We start from the raw sequence: 15,507 nt of genomic DNA, 5'->3' as shown, positions 1-15,507 counted from the left end.
TTAGAGATGAGCTGCTTTGACACAGCATCACCTCTACTGTCGCCACCAAGCAGACCAGCAGCTGCTCCGACTTATGCCACTGGCCGGAGCAATGGACATAAGTACAGAGAGACCTTACTGGACACAGCAGGTGCATTCTCTCTTGTTCCGGTTTGAGGAACAGAGGAGGGCAGAAAGCCTGCAAAACCACAGTCTGGGCAGCAGATGTAGGCACTTTAGGAATATAATCCGGCCTAGGATATAGGAAGGCCTTGGCTAATCCAGGGGTAAACTCAAGGCAGGAAAGGGCAACAGAAAGAGCTTGTAGATCTCCTAATCATTTGAGAGATGTCAGGGCCAGCAGAAGAGCTACCTAAGGGCTCAAATGGGGCACCTGACAGACCTTCCAGGACCACAGAAGGGTCCCAGGTAGGTATGCGCGGCCTGCAGATGGGCCTCAGCCGCCTGACACCACGCATAAACCTCGAAGTTTCCTCATGGATGGTGCTCTAGGGTTCAACATGGTCTCTACAACCTCAGTTGTGAGACCAGAATCTATGAGCTGGTGCCCCTCAGGGGTCAGACCCACAGTTTCCATAGTTCCAGCCGAGGGTAATAAATCAGACCTCCGGCTTGAGACAGTAGATCCCGGCGTATGGGAATCCCCCAAGGAGTGCCATCTAGCAGGGATATTATCTCTGAGAACCATATTTGAGCTGGCCGATAAGCTGCAACTAGCAGCAGAAGTAGACTGTCTTGGCGAACTCTCACTAGAACTTGTGGGAGCAGAGTGATTGGGGGAAAAGCACACAGATGTGACCTCGGCCACATGTGCACCATGACGTCCAGCCCTAATTGTGCAAGAGGATTAGGGCAAACCAGTGGGCAGTGTGTTGTCTCCTCAGAGGCGAACACATGCAGTCCCGCTTGGCCAAACCTTCCCCATATGGCCTCCACCACTTGTGGATGCAGCCACCAATCCCTGGGTCTCAGCCCCTGCCGTAACGGATGTCTGATCCCACATTCCAGTTGCCCAGAATGTACGTTGCACTCACTGCCAACACGTTCCCTCTGCCCAGAGAAGAATTAATTACACCTGCCTGAACGGGGGCACAGATATAATCCTCCCTGGTGGTCAATATATGAGACCACTTTTATGTTGCTGTAAACACATGGTGACCTCTCAATTGACATTGGCTGCTGCTGCTATAAGCTACAGTCTCCCATAGAGACTGGAGTGGATGCCAAGATCCAGCTTTATCTTGCTCAATGTTGATAGGATTGACCCTATGCATGTTGGGGATAGAAACGCCCTCATCATAGTAGAACCCTTATAACCCCTAGAAAGTTGTGCACTGCACTGGAGAAAGCATACTTTTCGGAGGTTCAATCTGAGCCCCAAGCTCTTCATCTGGGCAGTTCCCTGGATCATGCTAGAATTAACCAGTCATCCAGGTAGTTTAGTACACAAATGCCCTGGAGTCACAATGGAGCCAGAATGACATCCATGCACTTCGTGAAGGTGCGAGGGGATAAAGCTAGCCCGAAGGGAAGAACCCAGTCTTGGCTTTGTGGATATATGCACCTTTTAGATCTATCGTCACAAGCCGGTCCTCGAATTGAATCTGTGGAACAATAAGTTTGGGTGTCAGCATCTTGAACCTGTATGTCTGAAGAGTACAGTTCAGATGATGCAGATCTAAAATTGGCCGCATACTCCTCTATTTTTTGCGGACCAGGAAATAATGGCTGTAAACCCCCCCCAGGGAACAGGGTACATGTTATATGGCCCCTTTGTCCAAGAGGGATCTTACTTCCTGCGCTAACGTCGGGCTCTGGTCTGTGCTGACTACTGTGGTGAGCACACCTCTGAACCAGGGGGGTCAAGCTCTAAACTGGACCTGGTAACCCTTTTCTACGGTAGACAGAACCCATCGAGACACATTTGGCAGTAGTTTCCACGCTGCCAGACGGTCTTTTAGTGACGTTAACTATTCCACATTCTATTGGAGGGAAAGCATCAGATTTTCGTTGCCCTGTGACAGCTTGCTTACCAGAGAACACTGAAAACTTGGGACAGCCTTGGCTAGGGGTAGCCCTACAGTAGCACTGGGGGCTAACTGCCCTAACAACCTCATGTCCCCTGATATGCCCCTCCACGGCCCCTCAGGGCCGCTCTTCTTTGTCTGCTTGGCCTTTATAACCATTCTTAGATCAGGCCTAGTAGCAGGCCGCAATTGTGGCCACCCAGTTCCCCTGGCTGTCTACGGGGGTTGGCGAGCTGAAATGCTCACCTTCTGTGTCTCCCTCGCATAGTGCCATCCACGAATGGATGCCCGAGTGAACCCGACACAACAGGGAAGGAACTGGCTGAATGCTGCCATATGTCGAGCTCACTCAGCAGGTCTGCTTGGTAGGCCTGCAACACTGTCATTTTCTGAAGTGACCCACAAGCAAGACTACTACTGCATAGGCCTTGCCCACCAATGCCATGGTGGCCTTACATGGTGGCTTGGATGGCAAAGCCAGCCCCACTAAATTATCTGCCGTCGATGGAGAGATAGCTGCAAGCTCCTCCCCCACCTTCAGCATAGCTAAATAACCATGCTGTTCATTCCCCACAATGGCCGAATAATCCGACATAGTGAGTTTATATTTACGGTTTATGCATGGTTTTACCCCAGAAGCCTGATATTTTGTCATATATTATTTTCTGCAGTGTGAGGGATTTACTTTCACTGGGGAGAAAAAAGCTCATCCAGTCTTAGTAATCACTTCAAGCAGCTCTTTATATGCTGCTATCAGTACACCATTATGGCTCCTCGGAATCAGAGAAGAATTATTACTATTAATTTTGTGCGTGTGTTTTTTTCTTCTTTTTTCCCCTTTTGGCTTTCCACAACGGAAGGAGGTGTCGCGACGCGGGCTCCAAAATCCAGCGGAGAGCCGGACCCGGAAGACAAAGCAAGAGATAGAGCAGCACTCGTCTCCAGCCCCTCTTCCAGATCCATAAGAGATCCCCCGGACCTGAGATGGCTAGCTGCCTCGGGAGCGGCTGGCCCAGATCCGCAAGGCTCTGAAACCCAACTGGCTTCGGCTTCCATGAAGAGAGCGAGTCACGAGCGGAGCTGCCTAATGTAGGCGTTACAATGCGGAGCCTTTTGAGACTGCCATCACATGCTCCAATCCTAGACACTTCACACAGAAATTGTGCACTACTCCCCGTGATGAAACGGGAGCAAGGCGTAACACACTTCCTGAATTCTCTCACTCATATTGTTCTCTCTCGCTCATTCCTTTTATTATCTTCTCTGTTTTTTAAAGGGATAGAAAAGTCCAGAGATTTTGAGAAAAGATAGAGAGGAAATGAAGCATCTATTTGTTTCTTTACACAAACAACCGACATACAGTCTCGCTGAATATAATAAGGCTGACGGCGCAGTTCACAGGTGCCATACATATATATATATATATATATATATCACGCAACGCGCTTAATTGCCACATCACCTGATCATGGCAGGCCTATAAATAGGTATGATTTTACAGAAGCGTCAGATGCGCGAGAGGCGCTCCCATAGTGTTATGTTAAACGCAACGTGGAGTTCCCTTTGAAAGGGAACATGCAAAACTCAGCCCAGACAGTAACTGCAGTGCAGGACCAAACCCAGTACCCTGGAGCTGTGAGACAACAATGCTACCCACTGCACCACCATGCTGCCCCTGGAAAAATTATGAAGAACCAAAATTAAAAAGAAGAAAAATGTGTAAGTGAAATTTCAAACAGGAAGAACTAGTTTTCAAGACTAGTATATGCTTTCTCACTGAAGTATCTTCCTAAAATGATTTTTCATACCACTGCTACGCTGATGACACTCAACTTATCATCTCTTTTCCTCCCTCAGACAGGAATGTTTCAGCTGTTGTTTCATCTCAGCAGGCATATCATTATGGATGGCAGCTCATCACCTCCTAGAAAGACTGTGAAAGTAAATCCTAGAAAGCCTACTGTGTAACATAGGGGGTGCATCCAGATACCAAAATCTTGTGATCCCTTGAGAAATCTTGGATCATGCCATCTGACAACAAATGAAACCTTGGTGTATTTTTGCACAATCAACTATTATCTCTCCTCATATAACTTGATTCAACCTTGTAGGTGTCTTTGCATGGCCCCTCAGCTGCTTGGTCAGCCCCTTGGCATCTTGAGATGGGACTGTAATGCTGAAATCCCTATGATTCCATGGTCATCCATCCAGAATCCAAGAACATGAAATTGGTCATGCTCTCTGAATGGGAGGTATTGTGCTTTTCTTTTCCCTGTCAGTCACAGAGACACTCTCCAATTATGAGCATCTGAGAACTCATGTAGGTGTTAGAGAGCAGTTTCATGCTAGTTTCATGTATCTCTGAGGAAGTATGTTCTAGCCTTCACTCTCCAAGTTGAGGTCTGTCAGATGATAGTCCCCAAGCTGCGCAAGCTAGCTTTTGGCAATTCACATTTTTGCAAGAACTTCTCTGCATGACAATATACAGCTGAACAACTTTAATTTTTTTATCTTCCCATGTTCTCCCCTATGACTCTATTGCTGTGTTCACTTCGCTGGCTTCCTGTACCTGTGTGTATCAATTTTAAAATATTGATGCTTGCCTACAAAGCCAAAAATAGTCCAGCCACCACCTAATTGAAGACACTTATCAAACAGCACTCTTCACAAAGTTCTCTTAACTATGTGTACTAGCATGAGGGGATGTGTTCTCTATGTCACTCTGGATAAGGGCATCTGCCAAATACTATAAATGTAAACAGACTGTACATTTAATACTCACAGCAATAATATTAAAGAAGTCATCATCTCCCAGTGTGTCCAGTATGGAAGAAACTGTTTGCTTGGCAATTGTCAGTCTGAGACCTTTCATGCTGCCACTCACGTCCACTAGAATTATCACATCTTTAGGGGATGTAGCTGCTTGTATATACCTATACACATATAGTATATACACACACATTCAAACATACATACACACATACAAAGAAAAAACACAGAAGATAAAGATGTGTTAGCTGTTAATTTGCCAAGTATGTGTGTTCCTATTAAAAAGCGTAACCTAAAAACTTTTGCTGTATCAGTAGGTGTTATATGTAGCTTGTAATGTTGCGTAAACTAAATCTCTACGAGATGTAACTACACTTACCATTTTCGATTTCGACAGTCAAATGCTATAACTCCATGTTCATCCGGTGTCCACTTTATACCTATACAAATAAAATGAACCAATATAACTGTTAACTATACCACCTACACCCTATCTGCATAATGCAGAATGCTAAATCTGGTCACATTTAATGTTGTCAAAAAAATTGGTTTGTCAAAAAAATTTTTGGTTTGATGCTCAATATTGAAATCTCCAGTAAAGTACAATAAAGAGTATTTAGTATTTGCTTTTTTCCAATCTACTTAAACACAAAGAGACTTTGCAATCTACTTAAACACAAAGAGATAGTGTGAATCTTAGGGTGTACATATGGCTGCAGCAGAAGTTTGGATAATTCATGTGATTAATTATTTCATATTATTTCATAAAATATTTTTCTTACATGTAATATTGCTCTTAAAATGGCATTCCAAAGTGTTTGTGTGCATTTGCCCATAATATGAATGTCAAGGTAAAATATTTTGATTACCACAAATAATCAGTTAATGAATAGGGCATTCAGTTAGAGTGGAACAAAAACTTCACATTCAAGGTCAGAATAATAAATAACAGAAACACACCTCTTCTTTCAACATACTCAGCATTTGGTTAAGTAACTGTCCAAGAAAACTTAAGTAAGTTAACTTAATATAGACCTCTGAATACTGAAAATGAAAGAGTTGCATATGTGTGTGTATACATCTTTCTTGCAGCTAACGTTTAATGTTTAAAGGCCTCCCACCTTGCCTGATTTGCCTATCTTGCGTGAGACCGGTCTAGCTATCTGATTACATTCATGCTACATCCGACCATTCTCACTGTCAGTCATTTACACACACACACACACACACTATTTGTCTTACTATGCTTGTGAATACCTTCCAGTGACATTATTATTAATGCAGCTATATAATTGTACGCCTACACCTAAACCTAACTCTAACCTTAATCTTAATAAACCTTTTGCCTTTTTTGCAACTAAAAGCTGCAGTTTTTGTAACAAAAAAATCAGTTGTGGGGACCAGCCAAATGTCTCCACAAGGTCAAGTCCACATCATCCTTAAACTCACCTGGGTACTGTCTGAAGAAGCCCTTAGCGCTGCCAAAGTACTGCCATATCAGGGATGGGTCTCTCTCAAAATTATCCACAAAGACCTTATTCAGGGCCTCAGACCAGTACACTCCGTTCACTATAGCTGAATCTGAGAAAATAAAACAGAGAAATAGAGAGAAAGCATAAGCATGTGCATTGGCATAAACTTTAAACAACTGTCTAACATTGTTTTTTGTTGTTGTTTTTCATCAGACCATAGCAATGTTATAAATTTATCTATCTATCTATATATCTATCTATCTATCTATAAATATATTCCTCAACCTTTTGGTCTTTAGTTAAAAAAAATATCTTAAATAGATATAGGAGTGCAACGATTATTGGCACCCTTTTAGTCAATACTTTGTGCTACCTCCCTTTGTCAAGATAACAGCTCTGAGTCTTCTCCTATAATGCCATATGAGGTTGGAGACTATGTGGCAAGGGATCTGAGACCATTCCTTCATACAGAATCTCTCCAGGTCCTTCAAATTTCAAGGTCCATGCTGGTGGACTCTCCTCTTCAGTTCACCCCACAGGCTTTTTATGGATTTCAAGTCAGAGGACTGGGATGGCCATGGCAGGGCGTTGATTTTGTGCACAGTAAACCATTTTTGTGTTGATTTTGATGCATTTGATGTTTTGGATCACCTGTTGATATTTGATAGAGTCCATGATGCCATGTATTCTGACATAATGTCCAGGTCCTCTGGCAGAAAAACAACCCCAAAACATTAAAGAGCCACCACCACATTTAATTGTGGACATGAGGTACTTTTCCATATGCGCCAAAACCACCTCTGATGTTTATTGCCAAAAAGCTCTTTTGGTTTCATCTGACCATAGAACCTGATCCCATTTGAAGTTACAGTAGTGTCTGGCAAACTGAAGATTCTTGAGTTTGAATTTGGATGAGATTAGAGGCTTTTTTCTTGAAACCCTTCCAAACATCTTGTGGTTCCCATTTTGTGAAGCTCAACAGTGTGCTTTAAGTTGTTCTATCTTGAATTTATTCTCTACTGGTAAGGTAGGATTCTGACTTTTGTGTGCTATGTACTTGACTCAGTTGGATCTAGATTGATCTAGGTTGTCTCAGAGATGGTGCTTCACACCTCTCTCCCTGTCTAATTTCAACATCTTATCCTTCAAATTCCATGCAGTTACAATTACCTCCACAATAAACCTTCTCATAATCGTCATCTACCGCTCTCCTGGTCCCCTAGGAGACTTTCTTGAAGAAATGGACATGCTCCTCAGTCTTTTCCCTACCGACAGCAACACTCTTACAGTCCACGGAGCCTTCAACCTCCCCTTTGACAAGCTCGAGTCCTCTTCCCTTATCCCTCTTCTGCATTCCTTCTCCTTGCCATTCAACAGCTGCCCACCCACACACAAGCAAGGAAATGTCCTGGACCAGGTCTTCAGTCACCCCTCTCCAGATACAGACATCAATGCTACCCCACTCCACACCTCCAATCATCACTTGGTATCCTTCACAATTACTCTCCCTATCCTGCCTAAAACTATCTATCAATACTTCTCTCCTACCCATCAAAACCTCCATTCTATCTCTCCTTCCTCCATACAAATGTGGCTTTTAAGAATTTTTTCACATGGTTTCACATGATTCATCACGTGTGATCACGCAGTACCCTTCTTAGAATTTAAATAAATTTGTTGTGCATCACACAATAACCACCAGGTGGCACATGGAACAACATACTCTAGCTGAACACAGTACAATAAAAAAATGGAATGGTGTGGTTGAATGGTTCACATAAAATATTATGTTTCTCATCAAAACTTATGATAAACCTAATTTAAACAGGTTTATAATTACAAGATTTAATTATATAAAGTGAGCATGATCGACTCACATAGTACAGGTACAATAACTATAGTATTTAAATTAACACGGCTACAGCATGTAATATGCATAGTGCAGTGGTAACATGCAGGCTTTATATTCTAGTGACCAGAGTTTGAGCTTCAACTCAGTTTAGTGTTTTTTAAATGAGTGGGTTTGTTTCCACTGTAGAAAGTTCCCCAAAGTACCGTTGAATTAATTCCATCTTTTCCTTTCTTGCCAATGGAAACTTTTGTTCTTTTCTTAGATTAAAAGTTTTATTATTTTAAAAAATGGTTTAAAGTGAACACAGAAGTCCACACTCTGAAAAAAGCCCAGTGAATTTACTTAATTCAAATTCGTACATAGGTTCCACGTGATTGCATAGAGTTACATTAACATAATTTATTTTCGTACATCAAACATGATTTGATCATATATTTTCAATGCCCTGAATAAAATTAAACTTCACCTGAGCTGAGGATTGAACCCCGGTTGCTGACATTCTGCAACAGCCACATTACCACTGTGTTATTCTACCACCCACACTTTACCCATGTTAATTTAAATACTATAGTTTTAATACTTGTACTGTGTGAATCAATCAAAATTAAACCAAATATTAAAACATTGTTCAAAATTATGATGTAGAATATCAGTTTCCCTTCACTGGAACTAAGAGGCCCAAACACGTTGCAGCATGACAATACCCCTGTGTAAAAAGTAAGATCCATAAAGACATTGCTTGCCAAGGTTGGTGTGGAAGACCTCGAGAAGCCTGCACAGAGCCTTGACCACAACCAAACAAGCATGTTTGGGATAGTCTGGAACACTGACCACACCACAGACCTCCTTGCCAGACATTATTGCCTGAACTCACTAAAGCTCTTGTGGCTGAATGGACAATTCCCCAACGTCACACTCAAAAATCTAGTGAAAAATCCTTTCCAGAAGAGTGGAAATTATTATAAAAGCAAAGGAGTGGGGGGCAACATCTGGACTGGGATTGTAACAAACTTCAAAGTCAGGCAAGGAGGAGGCAGGAACAGGCTGAATGTGAACATAAAGTTTAATAATAAATATAACTCAAACATAAAATAAAACACACACATGTAACTCAAACACAAAACACACATGCGTCTCTCTCTCCCCCTCAAGCACTTCCAGCCATTCCTTTATTGCTCTCTCCCACTGATTAGATCACTCTAGACATGTGTCCTCACAGCCTGACCCCTCCCTCTTCTTCATCACAAGGATGTTCAACAAGCAAATATGGGTGTGATGTTCAGGTGTCCACTAACTTTTGCCAATATATAGTATTGTATTGTACACACACAAGTATGGCTTCAAGTATGGATCAAAAACACTCACTTACCAACCACTTTATTAGGAACACTGGTTACTAATAATTATCAAATTATCCAATCAGCCAATCAGATGGCAGCAGTGCAATCCATAAAGCCATTCAGATACAGATCAATATCTTCAGTTAATGTTCACATCAAATATCAGAACTTTGGCGTGACATGATTGTTGGTGTCAGGCTGGTGTGTAAAACATAAAAAGATCTAGTGAGCAGTTCTGCAGGTAGAAGCCCCTTGTTGATGAGGTCAGAGGAGAATGGCCACACTTGTTTGAGCTAATGGGAAAGATATGGTTACTCAAAGAATTACTGTTTACATCCAAGCTAATCAGAAAGGCATCTAAGAACGCACAACATATTAAGGTTGACGGGCCACAAAAGCAGAAGACCACGTTGGGTTCCACTCCTGTGAGCAAATAACAGGACCCCGACGCTACAGTGAAACTGGACAGTTGAAAGTTGAAAAGGTCACTTGATCTGAGATTATTTCCTATTTTGATATGAACATTCAATGAAGCATAGCGCTGCTGCCTCATGCTGCTGGATAGTGTTGGATAGTGTATTAAAAAGGTCCTTTATTTTCTTTCAGGAATGTTTTGTCCCATTAATTATTACATTATCACATTTTTATCTTCAGAAATAGCATTAAGCAGATGCATGGAAAAATTCTGTAAAACACAAGTGGGAATTAATTTTCTTTTCTTCCTGCTCTCTGTAGTTTGCTTCCAAGAATTCTCAGGAGACCTAATTTCAACAGTTAGACTATGTTATTTTAGAAGCCATTAATCTCTGCTGAAACAAACAATGGTAAAATGTGAGGTTTTGTTAGCGATGTGCATGTGACTAAATAGGACCTACATGTTGCTAGAAGAAGGTGATGCAATGACAGAAATACTATGAATCGTTGCATCTGCCACATCTAGCAAGGTTAAGATATAAAAAGTGAAACAACAAGGCAGTTGTGTGTAATACAGTGGCCAGGAAGAATACACAGTGTTCAGAAATCCCAGCAATGCTGCTGTACTACACTCACATGTGCACAATGTTTAAAAATATGAAAGGATTTAAAACAAAAAACAACAAGAAAACAACACTCAACAGGTTTATTTAGTACCATTCAAATGGAAAGCTAGGCCTCAAGAGCTTTGTTGGTGAAAATGATTATGGCCTTCTGTAAGCAATTATTATGATTATCACCTCCATAAAAGCATCCTCATGATAACGATGATACTAACTATTCCAATCTGTATAATTAGTGTGAAGGATCTGATACCCCCCTTCCCCATAACACCCTCCGCCAACACATTAACAGCCACATTAACGTCCACAAACATGTCCAGATAGAGAGAGAGAATTAGAATTTTCAAAAGACCTTTATATTTATTACATACATATACATACACACACACACACACACACACACACACACATATATATATATATATATATATATATATATATATATATATATATATATATATATATATATATAGATATATAGATAGATAGATAGATAGATAGATAGATATAGATATATATACAGTGGGGGAAATAAGTATTGAACGTGTCAACATTTTTTAAAGTACATATATTTCCAATGAGGTTATTCACATTAAATTTTCACCAGACATCAGTATTAACTCAAGAAATATGGATATATAAAGAATTCACAACATTAAAATCCATAAATAAAATTATGTGTAATAAAGTGGAATGAGTATTGAAAAAAGTATTGAACACGTTAAGAAAAAGCAGTTCTCCAAGGCAAGGTAAGGCAAGGAACCAGTTGAAATCCGTAAGTAATTATACCTCCCATCTGTTCAAATTAATATCAGCTGGGTTAGTAAATTGATGGACTATAAAAAGGCTTTTCATTACCAAGGTGTCACACAAGAAACATCTCATGATGGGTAAGAGCAAAGAGATCGCCCAAGACCTTTGCAAACTTGTTGTTGGAAACATATTGATGGAATCAGATAAAGCTGTATTTCAAAACTTCTGAATCCTCCATTAAGTACCATTGAGGCCATTATCCGCATGTGGAAGCAACATCACTCCCTCATCAACCGGCCACGCACAGGAGCTCCTCGCAAGATTTCTGACCAGGGAGTGAGAAGAATACTCAGAAGAGTTCAGCAAAAGAGCCAAAGACCACTCAGACAGAGCTCCAGAAACACTTGGAGGCAGCAGGCACCATCATCAATAGGCAATTCACTCCACTGCTCATGCTCATCCTGAGGACTCCAAAGACTCTAAAGAAAAGGCATGTCGAAGCTTGGTTAAAGTTTGCTACAACTCATTTGGACAAGCCTATGAAATACAGGTGAGAGTGTAGTCTGGTCAGATGAGAGCAAAATTTAACTTGTTGGCTGTCATACTTCACACCATGTTTGGAGAAGAAATGGCACTGCACATCACCCTTAAAACACTATACCAACAGAGAAGTTTGGAGGTGGAAGCATCATGGTGTGGGGCTGTTTTTCATTGCATGGTACTGGCAGACTTCATATAATTGAAGGAACGATGAATGGAGCCCTTTACTGGGAGATTCTTGAGAAGAATCAGCTGCCATCTACCAGGATGATGAAGATGAGACATAGGCGGACCTTCCAGCAGGACAATGATCCAAAGCATAGAGCAAAGGAAACTCTCAATTGGATTAAGAGAAAAAAAAAAATCAAGGTGTTAGAATGGCCCAGTCAATCACCTGACTTGAATCCAATTGAACAAGATTTAAAGACAATATGTTTAGAAGAATGGGCCAAAAATCACACCTAAATACTGTGGCCGATTAATTTCTTCATACAGGAAGAGTCTTGAAGCTGTCATTACAAACAAAGGCTTCTCCACGAAGTATTAAAGAAATTTCAGTTAGTGTGTTCAATACTTTTGTCCTGTGTCATTCCGCTTTATTACACATAACTTCATTTATGGACTTTAATGTTTGGATTTCTTTAAACGTGTGGATGTCTTGAGTTAATCCCAAAGTCTGCTGAAAATTTCATGTTAATAGGCTCATTGGAAATATGTTTACTGACAAAAATGTTGACGCATTCAATACTTATTTCCCCCACTGTATGTGTATATATAAATATAAACTGTATGTACTGTATCTCACAAAAGTGAGTACACCCCTCACATTTTTGTAAATATTTGATTATATCTTTTCATCTGACAACACTAAAGAAATGACACATTGTTACATTGTAAAGTAGTGAGTGTACAGCTTGTATAATAGTGTAAATTTGCTCTCCCCTCAAAATAACTCAACACACAGCCATTAATGTCTAAACCGCTGGCAACAAAAGTGAGAACACCCCTAAGTGAAAATGTCCAAATTGGGCCCAAAGTGTCAATATTTTGTGTGGCCACCATTATTTTCCAGCACTGCCTTAACCCTCTTGGGCATGGAGTTCACCAGAGCTTCACAGCCATTAATGTCTAAACCGCTGGCAACAAAAGTGAGTACACCCCTCTGTGCAAATTTCCAAATTGGGCCCAATTAGCCATTTTCCCTCCCCGGTGTCATGTGACTTGTTAGTGTTACAAAGTCTCAGGTGTGAATGGGGAGCAGGTGTGTTAAATTTGGTGTCATCGCTCTCACACTACCTCATACTGATCACTGGAAGTTCAACATGGCACCTCATGGCAAAGAACTCTCTGAGGATCTGAAAAAAAGAATTGTTGCTCTACATAAAGATGACCTAGGCTATAAGAAGATTGCCAAGACCCTGACATTGAGCTGCAGCATGTTGGCCAAGACCATACAGCGGTTTAATAGGGCAGGTTCCACTCAGAACAAGCCTCGCCATGGTCGACCAAAGAAGTTGAGTGCACGTATTCAGAGTCATATCAAGAGGTTGTCTTTGGGAAATAGACATATGAATGCTGCCAGCATTGCTGCAGAGTTTGAAGGGGTGGGGGGTCAGCCTGTCAGTGCTCAGACCATACGCCGCACACTGCATCAAACTGGTCTGCATGACTGTCGTCCCAGAAGGAAGTCTCTTCTAAAGATGATGCACAAGAAAGCCCGCAAACAGTTTGCTGAATACAAGCAGATTAAGGACGTGGATTACTGGAACCATGTCCTGTGGTCTGATGAGACCAAGATTAACTTATTTGGTTCAGATGGTGTCAAGCATGTGTGGCGGCAACCAGCTGAAGAGTACAAAGACAAGTGTGTCAAGCATGGTGGTGGGAGTGTCATGGTCTGGGGCTGCATGAGTGCTGCCGGTACTGGGGAGCTACAGTTCAGTGAGGGAACCATGAATGCCAACGGGTACTGTGACATACTGAAGCAGAGCATTATCAGGACGCAATATTCCAGCCTGATAACGTCCCCAAACACACCTCCAAGACGACCATTGCCTTGCTAAAGAAGCTGAGGGTGAAGGTGATGGACTGGCCAAGCATGTCTCCAGACCTAAACCCTATTGAGCATCTGTGGGGCATCCTCAAACGGAAGGTGGAGGAGCACAAGGTCTCTAACATCCACCAGCTCCATGATGTATTCATGGAGGAGTGGAAGATAACTCCAGTGGCAACCTTTGAAGCTCTGGTGAACTCCATGCCCAAGAGGGTTCAGGCAGCGCTGGAAAATAATGGTGGCCACACAAAATAGACACTTTGGGCCCAATTTGGACATTTTCACTTAGGGGTGTACTAGGGGTGTATTAGGGGTGTACTCACTTTTGTTGCCAGCGGTTTAGACATTAATGGATGTGTGTTGAGTTATTTTGAGGATACAGCAAATGTACACTGTTATACAAGCTGTACACTCACTACTTTACATTGTAGCAAAGTGTTATTTCTTCAGTGTTGTCACATGAAAAGATATAATCAAATATTTACAAAAATGTGAGGGGTGTACTCACTTTTGTGAGATACTGTGTGTCTATATACAAACACATTATCTTAATAGGTATACAAACTGCAACTTGTCAACAATGACTTCACACAAAGCCCCTTTATAACACCAAATCAAATAATAAGAAAAGAAGGAAAATGAGATTGAGAATGAGAGATACACAGAGAAACAGAGACAGAGAAAGCAACAGAGACAGAGAGAGAAAAGGACAGAGTGAGTGTGTGAGTGAGTGAGAGAGAAGGAACCATGTATGGCATGTGGATCATTAATTAAAATTTATTTGAATGTAACTTTTTCTGTCTTTAATGGTTAGATTACATTAATCATTACCTTAAATCCTTTCAGGAACATTCGTCACCTAACATCAGTGAACAAGGGATGATGAACATTTCCTCTTCCTTTCTTTCATTCAAAGCTTTTAATTTTATATGATTGCCACCCCTTTCAAGTTAAGAAATTGTGTTAAAACACTACTGGGAATTTATTTTCTGTCTGCTGTTCTTAATCTGCTTCCAAGAGTTTTCAAGAGGCCTTTTTTCCCCACAGTTAGATGCCATTTTTTTTTAGAAGCCAAGCCATCACTACTGCTGAAATCAACAACAGCATAACGGTGAGCTTTTGTTAGAAATGAATATATGACTAAATACAGCTTTATATGCTGCTAAAAAATATAGGTGATGCAATGACAAAAATATTGTCAAGTAATAATAATTACGGTCAGGTTGTCATGTCCCTAAATATTTGGACATTTGGACAAAATTATTGCTAGTCTATTGTTGTCTACCACAGTATATTGGAGTTGAAATTAAATAATGAATATGCCCAAAAACTTTACCATACTGGCCTTTACCATAGTTGCCTTGAGTTCCTGTTTATTCTCGGGGCATTTTGCCTTTGATTTTGTCTTCAGCAAGTGAAATGCATGCAATTAGATTCAGGTCAGGTGACTGACTTGGCCATTACAGACCATTACACTTCTTTGTCTTGGATTGCTTCATTGTACATCTGTACTGTGATGCGCAGTCCAATGACTTTTGAAGCTTATTGCGTTTTGAAGCATCCAGATCTTGGTCAGTTTTAAAATAAACATGATTTAAGTTAAGCAAAGGCAAATTATAAATCAATAAAGTTAATTTTCATTAGTTTATGTTTTTAGCCTGCAG

At 41.1% G+C, this 15,507-nt stretch overlaps 1 protein-coding gene across 3 annotated transcripts in view; it reads right to left on the bottom strand.

Annotated features, from left to right (window-relative positions):
• The window catches only part of cacna2d3a (calcium channel, voltage-dependent, alpha 2/delta subunit 3a), a 409,741-nt gene that overhangs the window by 220,162 nt on the left and 174,072 nt on the right, over positions 1 to 15,507 (bottom strand). For all 3 annotated transcript variants that reach the window (XR_008396432.1, XM_053680196.1, XM_017468484.3), the window contains exons 6-8: positions 6,246 to 6,377; positions 5,176 to 5,236; positions 4,810 to 4,960 (exon numbers count right to left, since the gene is read on the bottom strand). Coding sequence is in view for 2 of the 3 variants with exons in the window: in XM_053680196.1 (XP_053536171.1) it covers positions 4,810 to 4,960; positions 5,176 to 5,236; positions 6,246 to 6,377 (344 nt within the window). In the remaining variant the exon portion in view is untranslated. The remainder of the gene's footprint in view (positions 1 to 4,809; positions 4,961 to 5,175; positions 5,237 to 6,245; positions 6,378 to 15,507) is intronic.

Source organism: Ictalurus punctatus, chromosome 5 (assembly GCF_001660625.3).
Source record: "Ictalurus punctatus breed USDA103 chromosome 5, Coco_2.0, whole genome shotgun sequence".
NCBI lineage: Eukaryota > Metazoa > Chordata > Actinopteri > Siluriformes > Ictaluridae > Ictalurus > Ictalurus punctatus.
This window is presented reverse-complemented; position numbering and strand designations above follow the sequence as displayed.